General features: G+C 45.6%; 1 protein-coding gene across 1 annotated transcript; it reads left to right on the top strand.

The window, feature by feature from the left end:
* Window positions 1-7770: 7770 nt before the first annotated feature.
* On the top strand, window positions 7771-8915 carry LOC136546719 (RING-H2 finger protein ATL74-like). Its single transcript, XM_066538685.1, has one exon. It carries the CDS (start codon window positions 7859-7861, stop codon window positions 8498-8500), a length of 642 nt encoding a protein of 213 aa, XP_066394782.1. The 5' UTR covers window positions 7771-7858; the 3' UTR covers window positions 8501-8915.
* Window positions 8916-14983: the final 6068 nt, after the last annotated feature.

The raw sequence follows: 14983 nt of genomic DNA, 5'->3' as shown, positions 1-14983 counted from the left end.
CCCACGCACACGCGCTGCCCACACCGAGGCCACAATCTGGAACTGGGCCGGCAAAGTGGCCTCCTACTCGCGCCCTCCTGGGCCTGATTCTGGTTCGGTTGATCTACGACGTTGATGCAGATCGGACAGCCATGCGCACGTCTCGACGGATCAAAACGGTGACCTTAGCGCCTCCGCTAAAACCCTAGCATCATTCTCTTCCTGCCCTTTCTCTCTCTTCGCCTCTCTCCTCAGCGTAGCGAGCAGCAACCGAGCGAGCGAAGCGGTGGAGCGGGCAGCCATGGCGCCATCGCTGGCCCCCTCGTTGACGTGCGCGCTCCCCAGCGGGTGAGCGCGCCGCTGTCGAGCACCCTAGCCGCGACGCCCCCTTGGCCGAGCTTGGGCGAAACAGCTCCCCCGGCTCGGCCTTCTTCTCCCGCGCCGCGAAGGGTCAGCCCGACACACGGCAAGGTAGGTCCCTTCCCCTTTTTTCCCTTCTTCTCCGATTTGGATCTTGTTTGTTCTTCTTGGATTCAACCGATTTAGGGATCTAGGGTTAGGGTTTCTTTTCCCGATTCGATTCGTTCGATTCGATTCATCTCTTTCATTTGATTTCTTTTCTTTTCTATTTGTACCGAATCGCTCTCTTCCCCTTCCTCGTCACGAGTTAGGGTTAGGGTTCGGTTGAACCCAATTCGGTTTTTCTCTCGGTTTTAATTCAAGATCGGCGAGATAAGCCCCTTTCCATCTTCCCCTTCTTCTCTTTTGGATCTTCTTTCTTTTCCTTTTGGAGTTGAACCGATTTGGGGTTGGGGTTAGGGTTACGGTTTGACTCACTGGAGTCACTGTTCTTCTTCCCCAGTGAGTGCTTTGTGGGTTAGGGTTCGGCTTTGATTCTCTTCTAGGCCGAATCCCTCTTCTTTTGTTCGGCCGAATCCCTCTTCTTTTATTCTTTTCTTCACCCAGTTAGGGTTAGGGTTAGGGAACCCCTTCTGTCTGCTCAGATCCGAAAGGAGGTCTATTCTTTTCTTGTCACATGCCGACGAAGATGTCGGTGCGGCACCTTTCCCCACGCGGTGGCGGTGGTGACCGAGAGTTCAATGACGTCCGCCACCCCCAGTCTCTTTTCAATTTTCTTTTACCCGGTTAGGGTTAGGGTTTCAATCCAAAACAGATCGAACCCTTGTTCTTTCTTTGATTTATTTTCAATGCTTTACCCCATACTAGATCTACACATTGGCAACCTTGGCTCTTGGTACCAATGTTAGAATGGTTCTAAACTCTAGGAGTAGATCTAGCGGGTAAAATAAACGTATGTTGGTGTACCTTGGTAGCTAGTGCGCCCGCAGCGACCGGAGATGAAGTGCAGTCGCAGTTCCTACAGCGACGCGAGGTACAATGTCCCAGTAGTGGCACTACAGAGGCGGCTACAGAGGCGACAACAGAGTCGGTGGGGCTTCCTGTCGCTGGCAGCAATCACTTTAGATCGGGTTACGTTTTCTGTAGGTGGTTACAGCGGCTCCGACCAACCTCATTTTCCGAGCCTTGATCCCCACCTCTCTTTTTATAGTGCTATGCGACAGGGCCCACGAACCATATTAGGGTTGGATGCTTCCGATCTGGGCGTAGATCCAAAGGCTCAATAGGCTGTTGGGCCTATTGGTGGAGATCAACTAACAAAACTGACATGCGGCAAAGTTCCCTGACAATTGCATCGACAGGGTGAGTGCGGCAATAATGCGAATAGACCATGAGGCGCGCACATCACGTTGCGTCGCGCGTGGTCGCCGGCCGCGGCGTGGGGATCGGGATCACCAACGGAGCACCACCAGGCACCGATCGATGCGACGGCGCACCGGTAGCAGGACAGGAATAGGAGGCACGGGAAGGATACCTACAGCCATATACTAGGTTGTCGCTGCGGCGGTCGCATTCAGGTTCAGATTCAGATTCACCGTGATCGCCGCGAGAGGCCTAGGCTCTCCCGTCTCTCCACACTAGTAATCCTTCCTTGGTAGCAATAGCAGGAATGCAGGATGGCAAACCGTGCCGATCGAGCTACGGTCCGCAGACGAGGATCCTCGCCCTTCGTGCGTGGCTCTCCTTTTTCTCCTGCTGATGAGTGGTGGAGCAAGCGGTGACGACTGCATATGCACATGCCCCGTCGCCTTCGTGGTCGTGGCCCATCATGCCGTGTGTTTGGCAGTGGGAGTGGGACGCCAGGCTAGAACTGCGGTGTCCGCTTCACTTGCGGACCGCCGACGGGCCAGGTGGTAGACCGGTAGTAGTAATTGGTAATAAGTATCCCTAAAGAAAGTCGTTATGGGATACGTGCGGATTAAACTTTCTCAACTTTAAATAGGTTTATACAAAATACGTGCAACATTTATATCTTTCAATAAATTTATTATGAAAATATATTTAACGATCTATCTAATAATACTAATTATATATATAAATATTAATATTCTTTTATATATAATTGGTCAAAATTAAAAAAAAAAAGGAAAGGAGAACGACTTCACTCGTAGGTACATGGCTCCAACCAAACGTAAACTATTCGATAAACTTGTCACAAAATATCATCAACATTTATATCTTTCAATAAGTTTATTATGAAAGTACTTTTTACTAGACAGGGAGAATTTGCATGTGCGCCCACGACTCATTGTGTAGCTTCGACACTGGGTTCATGCATTTCTCTTCTTCTCTGTTTGGCATCCTTGGCCAGTGTAATTGTGTAAAGTAGCACATGCTATCTGGGCTAACTGTCCCCCCATGTCTGCTGCTATAGTGGGCTAGGACTTTCAAAGTGGGCCGTAATTGTTTCTCTACAGAAAAAAACGAGAGCAGATCACCGTTGGGCTACAAGCCTACAACAGTGAGTGACACTGTGCTGTCTCATGCCTCGCTCGTCCTCACAGTGTGCGTGGAGAATCCAAAGGGGGAGTTTTTTTTAGGCCACGATGGGATCCATATCCACCTAAAAAAAAGATTAGCAGTGCACAGTGGTCGAGGCAAAAAATGGATCTGTATAAAATAGATAGATTCCAAAAGAATTCTAGCCCATGAAAAGGATAGAATTAGGTTAGTCTTGTATCAATAATAAAGCAGCCTTACACAGCGCTTATGCTATTATTCTTTGATGAGATAGCAATGGATGCATATAAAACCTAGATTATTGTATATCCGGGTTTTCTTTGGGGGTAATGATTCTAAGAAAACAATATGGATTACTGTAATGGGATATTCTTTTACGTACAGACCTAAGAAATATGCACGGGTTGTCTAAGAATTCAAATCTTGACACCCAAAATAAATAACTGCTTTAAAAATGGCTTTTTCACTCGTTTAATGGAAATGATTGTGGTGACAGTTATCAATAAACAGATACACGGGCACTTACTCACACTAGCATAAGTGAAAAAGAAGATGAAGGACTAGTGAGAGTTTCGTCTGTCAGATCGTTGGTTCTCTTCGGATCTTGGTGGCAGTTGGTGTGTTTATCAGGAGAAAAAGTCATTGGCTCTCTTCACTGTAATTTCGACATCTTCTTTTGATTTGTTCTATTGCAAGGTCTGGCATCTCCAATACTCTGATCTGATAGTTAAGGATTGTAAACATATGTTCCTTGGAGGGTTCCTCTGGCCGATGTTCTTTCAGTGGGTTCTAGATCTCGTTGTCAGCGATAAGTGGATTTTGCGGTCTTCAAATTATATGGCGAGGGTGTATGTAGGTGTTCCTTTCCTTCTTCGTCAGGCAATGGAAGATTAAAGGAAGAAGATGACTGGTTTGATCTTTAATTTACTCTTACTTTTTAGAGGTCATTTGGTGTCGAATTGTCATATTGTATGAACTATTGCTTTCCTTGATATATATAAGATATGAGACACTCTATTGAGTGTCTTTCTCCGAAAAAAAAGAAACAAGGAGATTCACGGTTGTTCTGTATTAGGTTTATGAAGGCTAAAGAATCCTTTACAAGCTTGGGTTCTTTCACGGTTATTAATAGTGGAATTTCAAATTAGATCCTTATAAAGATAAATAGTTGGGAAACACTCCTCTTACTGAACATTATCATGTTCTACATAACATAGACCATATGAAACACAATACACAATAGCTAACATGTTGAGTACTTATGTAAAGCATTGGTGCAAAATAAGTTAATCGTTTGGCATGATCATGTTTATAAAATATAGACTAAATAAGCAACTTGATCTTTTTCCAAGCATAATTTAAGTTAAAAACGGTCTCTTTCTCGGTGTGGAACCTATGTATAGGAATTTGATGTGGACAATGATCTAATTTAACTCAACACACTCGATGCTTGTGGAAATTAGAAACGTCTTTGAAGATGAAGATTTTTGTTGATATTTTGTATTTGCACAAAGGAATGATTCTAACTAAATCAAGATAACCTAATTAAATGAAGTTAGCAGGGTAGCAAAATGTATTGTTTTAATGATGATATTAATGATGACAAACAATTCAGCATCTCTTTTTTTAAGTGCTATTATGCCAGGTTTCATTGGATAATTGTTTATACTACTTTTGGTTTGTATCGTCCAAATAATGTTTTTCATGTTTTTAGTTCTTGGCTACGTGGAGTAAACAAAAAACTAACAGCAGACCCTGGTTGGGCTGCAAGCCTGCAACTATATATGTTGGTATGTATGGTGCTATTTGAAACGACATTATGGTTATATTTGGTTGAGCTTATGAAAAGTGTTTCTACTTCCAAAAAACAGAGCCAGCCAATAGGTGAAAACAGAAGCTGCATTTTTAGAAGCAACTACTTTGTGTAGTACAGTTTTGGAAACACCTTAGGCTTTGCTTTTAAGTTTTGGCTTTCTACTTTTCGAAATGGGGTAGAAATAGAGAGTTGTTTCACAGCTGTTTGAAGGGAGATGCTGAGAGAGGTGTAGGTTTTTATATCTGTTTCAACTAAACAACTTATAACTTTTCCACAACACATAGCTCAAAACAGTTTTTTCATAGCTTACGACTCGACCAAACAGATTCTAAAACATTGTCTATAACTTGAAAACTCCTAAATTGCAACGTTGAAGACCCCGGTGAAGTTTTTCTGCTGCCTTCACCTGATGCAACGGTGCCGCACGTTAGAGACGACGACACTTTGCGAGAATGCAAGTCACGGTCGGGGCTCAGCGAATCAGCGATAGAAGAGGCTAAGATCAATGGCTACTAGGCTGTCACGAAACACCAGTAGTCCTATAATACTCCTTAGTATTGGCCACGTAGGAACTGTAATGTGTTTATCCCATTATGTATTTTTTTTTAATAAACATCTTCAATTCCTCGTGTTGTTGAAGGAGTGAAAGAAAAAAAAACAAGCTCAATGCGATCCACATGGGAAATTTTCTTGAAGCTGATCCAAACCACCTGGGATGCTGACCAGACCAACTGTATGCATGGCGTTTTTCTCTGCCACAAAGGGCCAGTGACCCGGGACAAGACTCACTCGGTCAGCAGGGAGGAGGGCGATGGGCAAATTACACACGAATAGTAACGCTTGGCCGTGCTCCTGACAGTGAGAGAGGCCAGAACCGCCAGACCAAGTTCCAAAGGGCAGCGAGCGCCCGTAGTAGGCAGGCAAGAGGTCGGATGAAAAAGTTTTTTTTTAAAAAAAAAAAGAAAGCAAAAGGAAAGGGAAAAGAAGGCAGGGACGGGCATGTTTATCGGAATCGGAACAGGAAGGCGCCGATGCTGGCAGGACAGCAGAAAGACAGCAGCGCCCCAATCCCGATCGAGAAGGCCAGAGAATGATGCCCGTTTTGACCGCTGAGGCTGAGGCAGGCCAAGAGCAGGGACGCGACACCAACTTCCCCGTTCCGTCGTTGCCCTCGAGCGCTCCTTGACCTTCTCTCTCTCGCGTGACGTGCAGTCGTGGCCCCGCATCTCCACTCGCACATTGCCCAGGCCGGGCAGCAGCTAGCCAGAGCCGGGCGCTTTTGTTAGCGTATCTGGGTTATTAAGGTGGCGTCGATCACCAGTCTCGAGTCACGACAGTCACAAGGCTAGCTAATCTAATCGCGCACTTAACCAGCTAACCTGATGGATGAGCCATGAATGGAACGGCTGAATATTCTACCTTATCCTCTGCCCGATCCATGGCATGCACTTTCATCCCGTCCTTGCACTGCGCTCCTGGGCCTCCCTTAGCCCCTTTTGATCGATTTTTCTAATCACCATGATTGCCCTGGAGAATTCACTTGGCCATGTGGAGATAACGGGCAGTGGCTGACAGAAAGAAAAGAAAGAAACGTGATCGAAAGGAGGGCGGAGGGCCCAGGTTGGGGGCGCAGCAGCATGCCACCAGCAGCTGGTTTGCGCCGAGCTGGGGCCTGCCGGACGACGCACTACCCGTCGTCCGCTCTTTTGCCTATCCGCTTTATAATCTGCGCCGATCCCGCGTCAAGAAACGAGGAAAACACGGTGCCCTGCCCTCCCGCGCTCTCGCTAGTACAGGTACGGCGTGCAGACGTGCACTGCGTCGGCGAGGGCCCGGGGCCGGGTGGGCAGTGCGCGGCGGCGGTGTTGCTTTCGGATCACGCCCACTTGCCCCGTTTCACCGGTCACTCGGGCAGTGGTCGTTTTAGGCCGCGGCGAGCACGGGTGGGCGCACCATTCGCGCCGCGCCGTGAGCCACCCTTTGCCGGCCGGTTCCAATGGAGCTCCCCGGACGTGTGAGTGTGCCTGTGTGGTATCCACCATGTCCAGGATGAGGTAAAATACTAGTCTGTGGGTGGCTGGGAGAGAAGAGAATGAGGAGGCGACGACATGGGCATCGTACATCGAATCTAGACCAGTTTTTGCGTCCTCGTCCTGCCTTTTTAAGCGCGGGAGATCAAGAGGACCGCCAACAGGCAAGGAATGACCGAACGAGCAAGGGATAAGCATACCCCTCTCCGTCCATAAAAAAACGTAGCTCAGAATCTGGACAGGACGGAGAGAGTAAGCTAAGACCCGGTACAGAAAAGCATGGGTGAAAAGGCTGGTACGGTGCTGACTGCTGACTGTGCCGTGCAAATATTGTACGTACTTGCACTTTGACATGTGTACCTGACGTGGCGGGGTGTACCCTACACGTGGGCCTGGTCGGCCTCGCGCTACGTATACTAAGGGCGGTCGGAGGCTCGGAGAATACACCTTTTTCCTCCGATCCTCCACAATGCATGCATCTCCGGCATTATTGTTGTTGTTGTTAGCGTTTGATAGTGGAATCACATTCTTCCAAGCTCAACGCGCACTGCACTGCACTGCACGCTTTCCTTTTTTTTTTCCTTCTCCGAGCTTAAAGCCTGCGTAGATGCTGTACTTGGTCCATGCTCGTTTCCTAGGTCGTTTTCTTTTCCACTGCAAGTTGCAGGCGGAAGGCTTGCTTGATCATGGACTGTGCTTTCAAGCCAGCGTGATGCCTGGCTGAACATGAACTGCACCTCGCCACCTCGGACGGAAACTGTCACAGACCTGTACAAGGGAACGGACCGGAGGGATAAAGTCGATCACGCCAGTTGTAGCACTTGCGTCCAGTTGTAGCAGAAAGGTGTGTACCAGCGACACAGACCGGATAAATAAAGCGAGGAGCAATGAACCACGGCAAGGAATTTTCCAAGAAGAACAGTGCGAGAGTGACACTCCGCTTTGTGGAGCTGCTTGCTTTGTTCGTGAATGAACTATCCCTGTTTGTAATGTATATACTAATCGCCGTCTCCTGGCTGACACTATAAAAACGCAGCCCGGGCGCCTAACCCTGGCCTGGCCTCCTTCCCATTCCCCACACCACCCTGACCTAAACTGGCCCTCTGCTGCCTGTGCCCCACTGGCCACTACTCGTCTACTCCTCCCACCGAGCATGCGGCACCTGCAGGGCACCGTCGTCGAGCACCTGGCCGGGGTGGCCGCCGCCGCCACGGCCACGCCGCCACCGTCGTCCGTCCACACGGAAACGTTCGTCATCCTCGCGGCCGTGCTCTGCTTCCTGCTCTGCGTCGTGGGGCTCGCCTTCGTCGCGCGGTGCTCGCGGCTGTGCAACCCCTCGTCCAACTCCGTGGACGCCGCCGCCGACGAGGCGGCGGCGGCAATGCCGGCGGCCGCGGGGGCGCCGCGGCCGCGCAAGGGGGTCGACAAGGACGCGCTGGAGAAGCTGCCGACCGTGCCGTTCGAGGCAGCCCAGGACGGAAACGACGAGCGGCCCGAGTGCGCCATCTGCCTCGCCGAGTTCGCGCGCGGGGACGAGGTCCGCGTGCTCCCGCCGTGCGGCCACGCCTTCCACGCGGCCTGCGTCGACACCTGGCTCATCTGCACCTCCACGTGCCCGTCCTGCCGCACCGCCCTCGTGGTGGTGCAACAGCAGGCGCCGGCGCCGGCGGCGGCATCCGCGGATCCCCTGCAGTGCTGCGCGTCCGCGCAGGCCTCGGCGGGACCAGCGGAGTTCCCCGTCACCCTCGCCGTCGTCGTCGTCGAGCGCGGACCTTGCCGGACGTCGGTACCGTAGGCTGGAGATGGCGTGAGTCCATGGACGCCGATGACACCTTGTACATACTCGCCGGATTGTACAGTGTACAATGGTGCATTAGACAATCACTTCACTTGTACTGCTCCCATGTCTGATTGCTTGTGACATTCTAATCTGTGAATTTACCGGCAAGATAGTTTGTCCTCTTCCCGCTTGCAAGTCTCGACGTGCACGCAAAAAAAAATGTTTTCTGCTGCCTGCTAGTGGTTAACTGCAGATGTACAGTACGATAGAAAAAGCATTGCGAAGAAAAGAGCATCAATTTGATGTTTGATGAGCGTGTCACTTTTTTGTACTACCTACTGTACTACACTAGAGATGGAATCCAATCCATCGCGGGGCCGGGGAGCGGGCCGCCGGGCCCGGGGTCGACCATGGCGGCGGTCGTGTCAAGTGTCATTGGATGGATGGATCACATCGTGGCCGGCACGGTGCGGTGCCATGGTGGAATGGGATATTTCAGTCGCTGTACGATTCGCCGAGTTGGCCTTGTTTAAATCCTGGGAGTCGTCGCATCGGGTGTTATATTGTACTTTTATTATAGCACCAGATTGTTAAATCATTATCTAGTTATACTTACAAAGTTACAATCTATATAATTAATTATTTTTAATCTATATTTAATACTTAATGTAGGTGTCTAAACAATCGTATCATATCCTATGGGATAGAACCAAACCTTAGGCCTTGTTCACTTTGCAAATTTTTTAAACCCAATAAATAGTACCACTTTCGTTTTATTTAGCAAATATTGTCCAATCGTGGACCAACTAGGCTTAAAAGATTCATCTCATGATTTTCAACTAAACTGTGTAATTAGTTATTTTTTTACCTATATTTAATACTCTATACAAGCGGCTAAAAAATAATATGATGAAAAAAGTAAAAAAACTTAGAATTTGAATGGCATCTAAACAACGCCTTAGCTAGAAACTAAACAAGACCCGTCGTGACGTGTGCGTACGGACATCCGTGTGAGTACGCACGTACGGACATCCGTGTGAGTACGCACGCGCCTCGATGCCAACTGCCCTACCATCGAGGCAAAGGTTTCATGCATAGTACTCGGCCGTACTTGCCGTACGCGTCGGACGGGCATCAGGAGTGAGTTCAGGACATGGGCCGCCGCGTGGCCGGATTTGCATTTGCTCGGCGTCGTATCGGCTTCGTTTGTTTTGCTGAAAAAATATGTCAAAACATTATTTTAGTAGATTTAGTGTAAAAAAAATATTATTCTAATTAAAAAAATAAATTAAAAAGTATGAATTACAAGACAAGCGAGCCATTGCCGAACAACGGTTGCAGGAAGATCGGATGTACGCGATGTATATACGGATATATACGTCGCGCGGAGAGGCGCACTGCAGCGCAATTATCAATCAAAGAAACAAAAACTTTGGTGGAACACACAATCGTGGACCTTATGGCGACCGCACGCGTCATAGATACGCAGCAAATGTATGTTTAAATGGGAAGATCGACTAGCAGGTTGACTAAGCTAATCTGATGGTCGTTCTTCACCTGAAAAATCCACAAATACCTTTTGAGAAGACACGTAAGAAAGAACTTGAATATTTGCCAAATGTCGTTGAGAGAAATGTTGAATTGCAAGGGAATCGAAAAAGATTGAGATGGAAGATACTAATCCATCCCACAAAAAGAGTTGCTATGGGACTCGTGCTGGTCAATCTTTTAAAAAAAATCTGACCATGTTTATAGAAAATATTATCAACATCGTATCTCCAAATAACTTTATTATAAAAATAGTATATATTCAACGATCTATCCAATAATATCAATTATATACCATAAATATTAATATTTTTTATATATTTGATTAAAAATTAAAAATCTTTGACTTTTGGAAAGTGAGAATGGCACCTTTTATGGGTCGGCGGGAGTACAAAATAACGATAGATGTGTTTTTAACAATTGGATAGATGAATCTCACAATGGGCCGTTATGATGAGGACATCACTCCGTCACATACAAGCCAATGAGAGGAGGAGGTCCAGCATGAACGTACAATTCATCTTTCTCATGGTGGAGGCCCAATCCAACTGAAGTTGAAGCCTATCTCGGGTTTCAGGACCAGTCTGTCATAAAATTAATCAAACGGGCGCATCCGGGCTCTGTTTTCGACGATCCACATATGGATGGAAAGCTAATTAGATAAGGAAGCCTATGCAACTGGTCTCACATCAAAAGCCCTTCGGAATCAACAGGAATCGTCAAAATAAGTCAGCGTCCAGAATCTGCCAGGGTGCTGCGATACCGTCTTTTGGTCCGTTGGACCGTGTATCGTGTTTGGGCCCATTAGGCGCGCATCCAGGGGTGACGCCCAAGACTATATTATACCGCCATCACTCTCGTTAGGGTTTTGGGTTTTGTTTAGTTCTTGATTTCCTCATGAAACTAACGTCGTTTTGCTGCAACTGTGCCGCCAAGGCCGCTTGCTGTGAACCAGGGCCCCCTGTTCTTGATCTTGTTCGCCTGTGGCGATTAGTCCTTTCGAATAAAGACTTAAACTCCTTCTCGTTATCATAAGCCTCATATTTATTTGTAATTTCATATTGCGTTCATCCCGTTCTTACTTATGTTCTCGATTCGCTTATAGAAAAGCCTTATCGACGAGGTCAATCGCGTTCGCGTGGTTGATAACCAATGGAGCAGTGGTGTAACGGTTGCAGGGTTCCGAATCAGTCTTGATTCAAAGCCTAGACCGTAAATGTTGAGTCTCCACCAATCGACGCTATCGTACCTATTGAAAGATCGGGTCTTAGGTATACTCCTCCTTTCTTGAATTGAAGTCGTCCTCGACTGAAGTAGATCGTCTCCTCCATTGGATATCAGCAATGATGGCTCCGGAAGAAGACGTTTATCTTGACGCCCAATCCTTCGCAACGGCGGTTGCCATGATGGCCTCCCTACTAGAAATTCATCATCCTTCTCCTGTAAAAGGTTAGTATCAACAAGAGGCATAGCACTAGAAGCAGGACCAAGCGGACATATAGGCGATGTACAAGTTAAAGCATAACATGGTTCATCATGATCAACAAGAGCAGATTTAAGAGCAAATAAAACTTCTTTCATGTTACTTGATGGTTCATTTGCTGGTTTGCTTGAGTCTTTATCATGGGCTTTCTTTTTCTGTTCAGCAAGTTCCTTTTCATATTGCACAATTTCAGCAGGAGTTAAAAGAAGTAAAGCAATGGTCTTTCCTTTAAACATAAAAGTATATCTATTTTGCCTACCATGATATATAACATTATTATTGTATTGCCAAGGGCAGCCTAATAAAAGTGAACAAGCTTGCATAGGCACGACATCAAAATTAGCATAATCATGGTATGATCCGATAAAAAAATGCACACGAGCAGATTATGTTACCTTTGCTTTACCACTATTGTTGAACCATTGATGTTGCTATGAATGTGAAAGAGCACGTGTAAATAAACCAAGGGTCTTGACAAGCTCGGAACTTACCAAGTTATTGATGCTCTCTCCATCAACTATGACACGAACACGGAAATTATTAATAATGAGGAACATTTGAAACAAATTATAGCGTTGTAGCTTGTCTGGCTCAACTTGTGTACTCAAAACACCTGAACAAGGATTGATTTATAGTTTGCAGTGCATGCCACACCATCAATTACCTCATCAGGATCTTCAGCACTATCCGTAAATTTATCTGCATAAAGATCAGTTGCAAGTGCAAATTCATTCTCTTCATCACTAGCACTAGCATACCCACCATCATCAGTAGCAATATATGTGTGTTTGCTGGGGCATTCTTTAGCAATATGTCCTATGCCCTTGCAGCGGTAGCAACACAACTTTAGAAGAACTGCCAGAGGAAGGTATAGCAGATCCACTGGAAGAAGGTGTGATAGGAGAACTCTTCTTTACAGGCATTGGTGGTGTCTGTACATTAGAAAATTTACTCACCTCGGTTGGACATGAAGGAGTGGACGGAGTCATAAAATGCATAGGTTGTCATCCCTATACTTCTCTTTCAGCTTTCAGAGCATAATGATATAATTGGGAAAATCTAGTCTATTCTTTATAGTCAAGAACATCCTGTATTTTACGACGCGGACCTCCAAAAAATCTAGAACACAACACTTATTCATTTCATTCTCTTGTATGTTACTACGTGCTAGACCAATTAAAAGTACCTGATAATATTTTTCAATAGTCTTACTACCTTGATTTAAACGTTGCAGTTTTAATCGTAGATCACGCTGATAGTATGGAGGAACAAATCTCGATTTCATTCGTCATTTAAGTACAGTTCAAGTTTGAGGTATTTGAGCATTAGCATTAGCATTATTGCAAAAATCATTCCACCAGAAAAGAGCAAAACTAGTAAACTCATTAGTTGCAAGTCTAACTCTATATTCTTTAGGTACTTGATGGGAGCTAAATTTTTTATCTACAGTCATCTCCCAATCTAAATATGTTTCAGGATCAGTAGAACTAGAAAAAGGAGGTATCTTAAACTTGGTTTTAGAGAAAGGATTATTATTACCTCCAATTCCGCGTCGGTTAAAGTTCAACCGATTACGGCTACGTGCATCCTCAGCACGTCGAGCTTTGGCTTCAGCTTCAACCTCCGCGTCGCCATCCTCCTCCTCAGCATCCTCGCCTTTGAGATCATCATCATCACCATCTTCAGGATATGGTTCAGGATGTCGTTGTTCAACATCTTCAATCCTCTTAGCCAAATTGGTGATTTGTTGAAGGATCTCATTAAGCTTGTCATTAGCTCATTCTTGGAAACACAGTCATTGAAATATATAGGTGTGTCCTTGTTTTCTTTGCCGCTGGCTCTGGCTTTTCCTGACATGGTTAGTAGAAAAGGAGAAGACAACACAAATAGTATTATCCCTACCAACTACTTAGGCTGTGGACAAGGAAAAACAAGCCAATCAACTCTCAAGCGTCTTAACACGGTCTTACAAGTGTTTTTACCAAAGCAACAGGCGGTGCAATCGGTCGGTGACTGTGATACCGTTGTAGCTTAAGTGTAACAGTTGCAAGGCGAACCTGTACTTGATTAGAAGAAAGTGGAGCTTGGACATTACAATATAGTAGCAAGGAATAGCAATATTCGTAACTGAATAGCAAAGCTGAATAAGTATCTTGAGTACTTATCTTAGTTGCTGGCCTATTCATGTTTAAAGTACCAGATGTATCAAGTGATGTGAACAGCAGGAATATGATTAGGAACAAGGCAGAAATCGGCATATGCAAACATAGCTCAAATGACGCTCTCTATGTGCCCCTCTAGATATTGTTCCACTTTTATCTCTCTTTTTTTTCTCTATTTTTGGGTTGTCATTGTTTTTAGGATTCTTTAACGTTTTCTTTTTCTTTTTTTGATATTTTTTCTTCACTTAGGAGTATAAAAGAAGTATCCACAAAACATATGAGCTTAAACAAGTGAAATGCGTGGCCTGTGGAAAATTCAGAAAACATGCTCAAAATTGACAAAAAGCTTGTGACCACGAAAAGAGGAGCTTGTGACCAGTTTTTTGCCAAAATAAAAAAAAAATTGAACCCGACAAAGCGGTGGACGAACGGATCCGAAATTTTTTCTGATTAATTTTGATATATGGAACGTCGAAATCCGAGTTCGTATGTGAAAACTAGGCTAGTTTTGAGAATTGACTCCGAATTAGAGGATAAAACGGGAATAATACGCGCAAAAGTTGTTGCGACGGCTATGGATAGATGCAAACAGTGAAGATAAATGTAACAATTTAGATGGCCTGGACTACGGTTTGATGGATACAAAGGAAACACAACAAGACTTGAAGTTGTTCATGGATTATGATGAAAAACAAAGGAAAAGACACAAACTGGACTAAAAACGATCTAAAACCAGCAACCAGAACTTGCCCTAGGACACAAATTCAACAACGCGAAACGGAGACAAAATTGCACGGCACAATGAAGCTATAGGACAGAGAATATGAGGCGATGTATTTTTTTACCTTTTTATGGACTATAGGTAAAATAAAAACAGTAACAATCTAAAAGAGAAAAATAAAAGTATACCTAACGGACAACAAGGGTTCTGATACCATTTGATGTAGACAAGGCCCGATCTTCCGATATGTACGATAGCATCGATTGATGGAGACTCGACGTTCACGATCTAGGCTTCGAACCAAGACTGATTCAGACCCCGCAACCGTTACACCACTGCTCCATTGGTTATCAACCACGCGAACGCGATTGACCTCGCCGAAAAGGCTTTCCTGCAAGCGAATCGAGAACACAAGTAAGAACGGGATGAACGTAATCTAAAATTGCAAATAAATATAAGGCTTATGATAACGAAAAGGAGTTCAAGTCTTTATTCGAAAAGACTAATCGCCACAGACGAACAAAATCAAGAATAGGGGTCCTGGTTCACAGCAAGCGGCCTTGGCGGCACAGTTGCAGCAAAAC

Source organism: Miscanthus floridulus, chromosome 3, assembly GCF_019320115.1.
Source record: "Miscanthus floridulus cultivar M001 chromosome 3, ASM1932011v1, whole genome shotgun sequence".
Classification (NCBI taxonomy): domain Eukaryota; kingdom Viridiplantae; phylum Streptophyta; class Magnoliopsida; order Poales; family Poaceae; genus Miscanthus; species Miscanthus floridulus.
Note: the sequence above shows the minus strand (reverse complement) of the source record. Positions and strands in the feature narration are given on the sequence as shown.

Coding starts and splice junctions, on each gene's coding strand:
- LOC136546719 (XM_066538685.1), top strand. CDS start 7,859: ATGCGGCACCTGCAGGGCACCGTCGTCGAGCACCTGGCCGGGGTGGCC.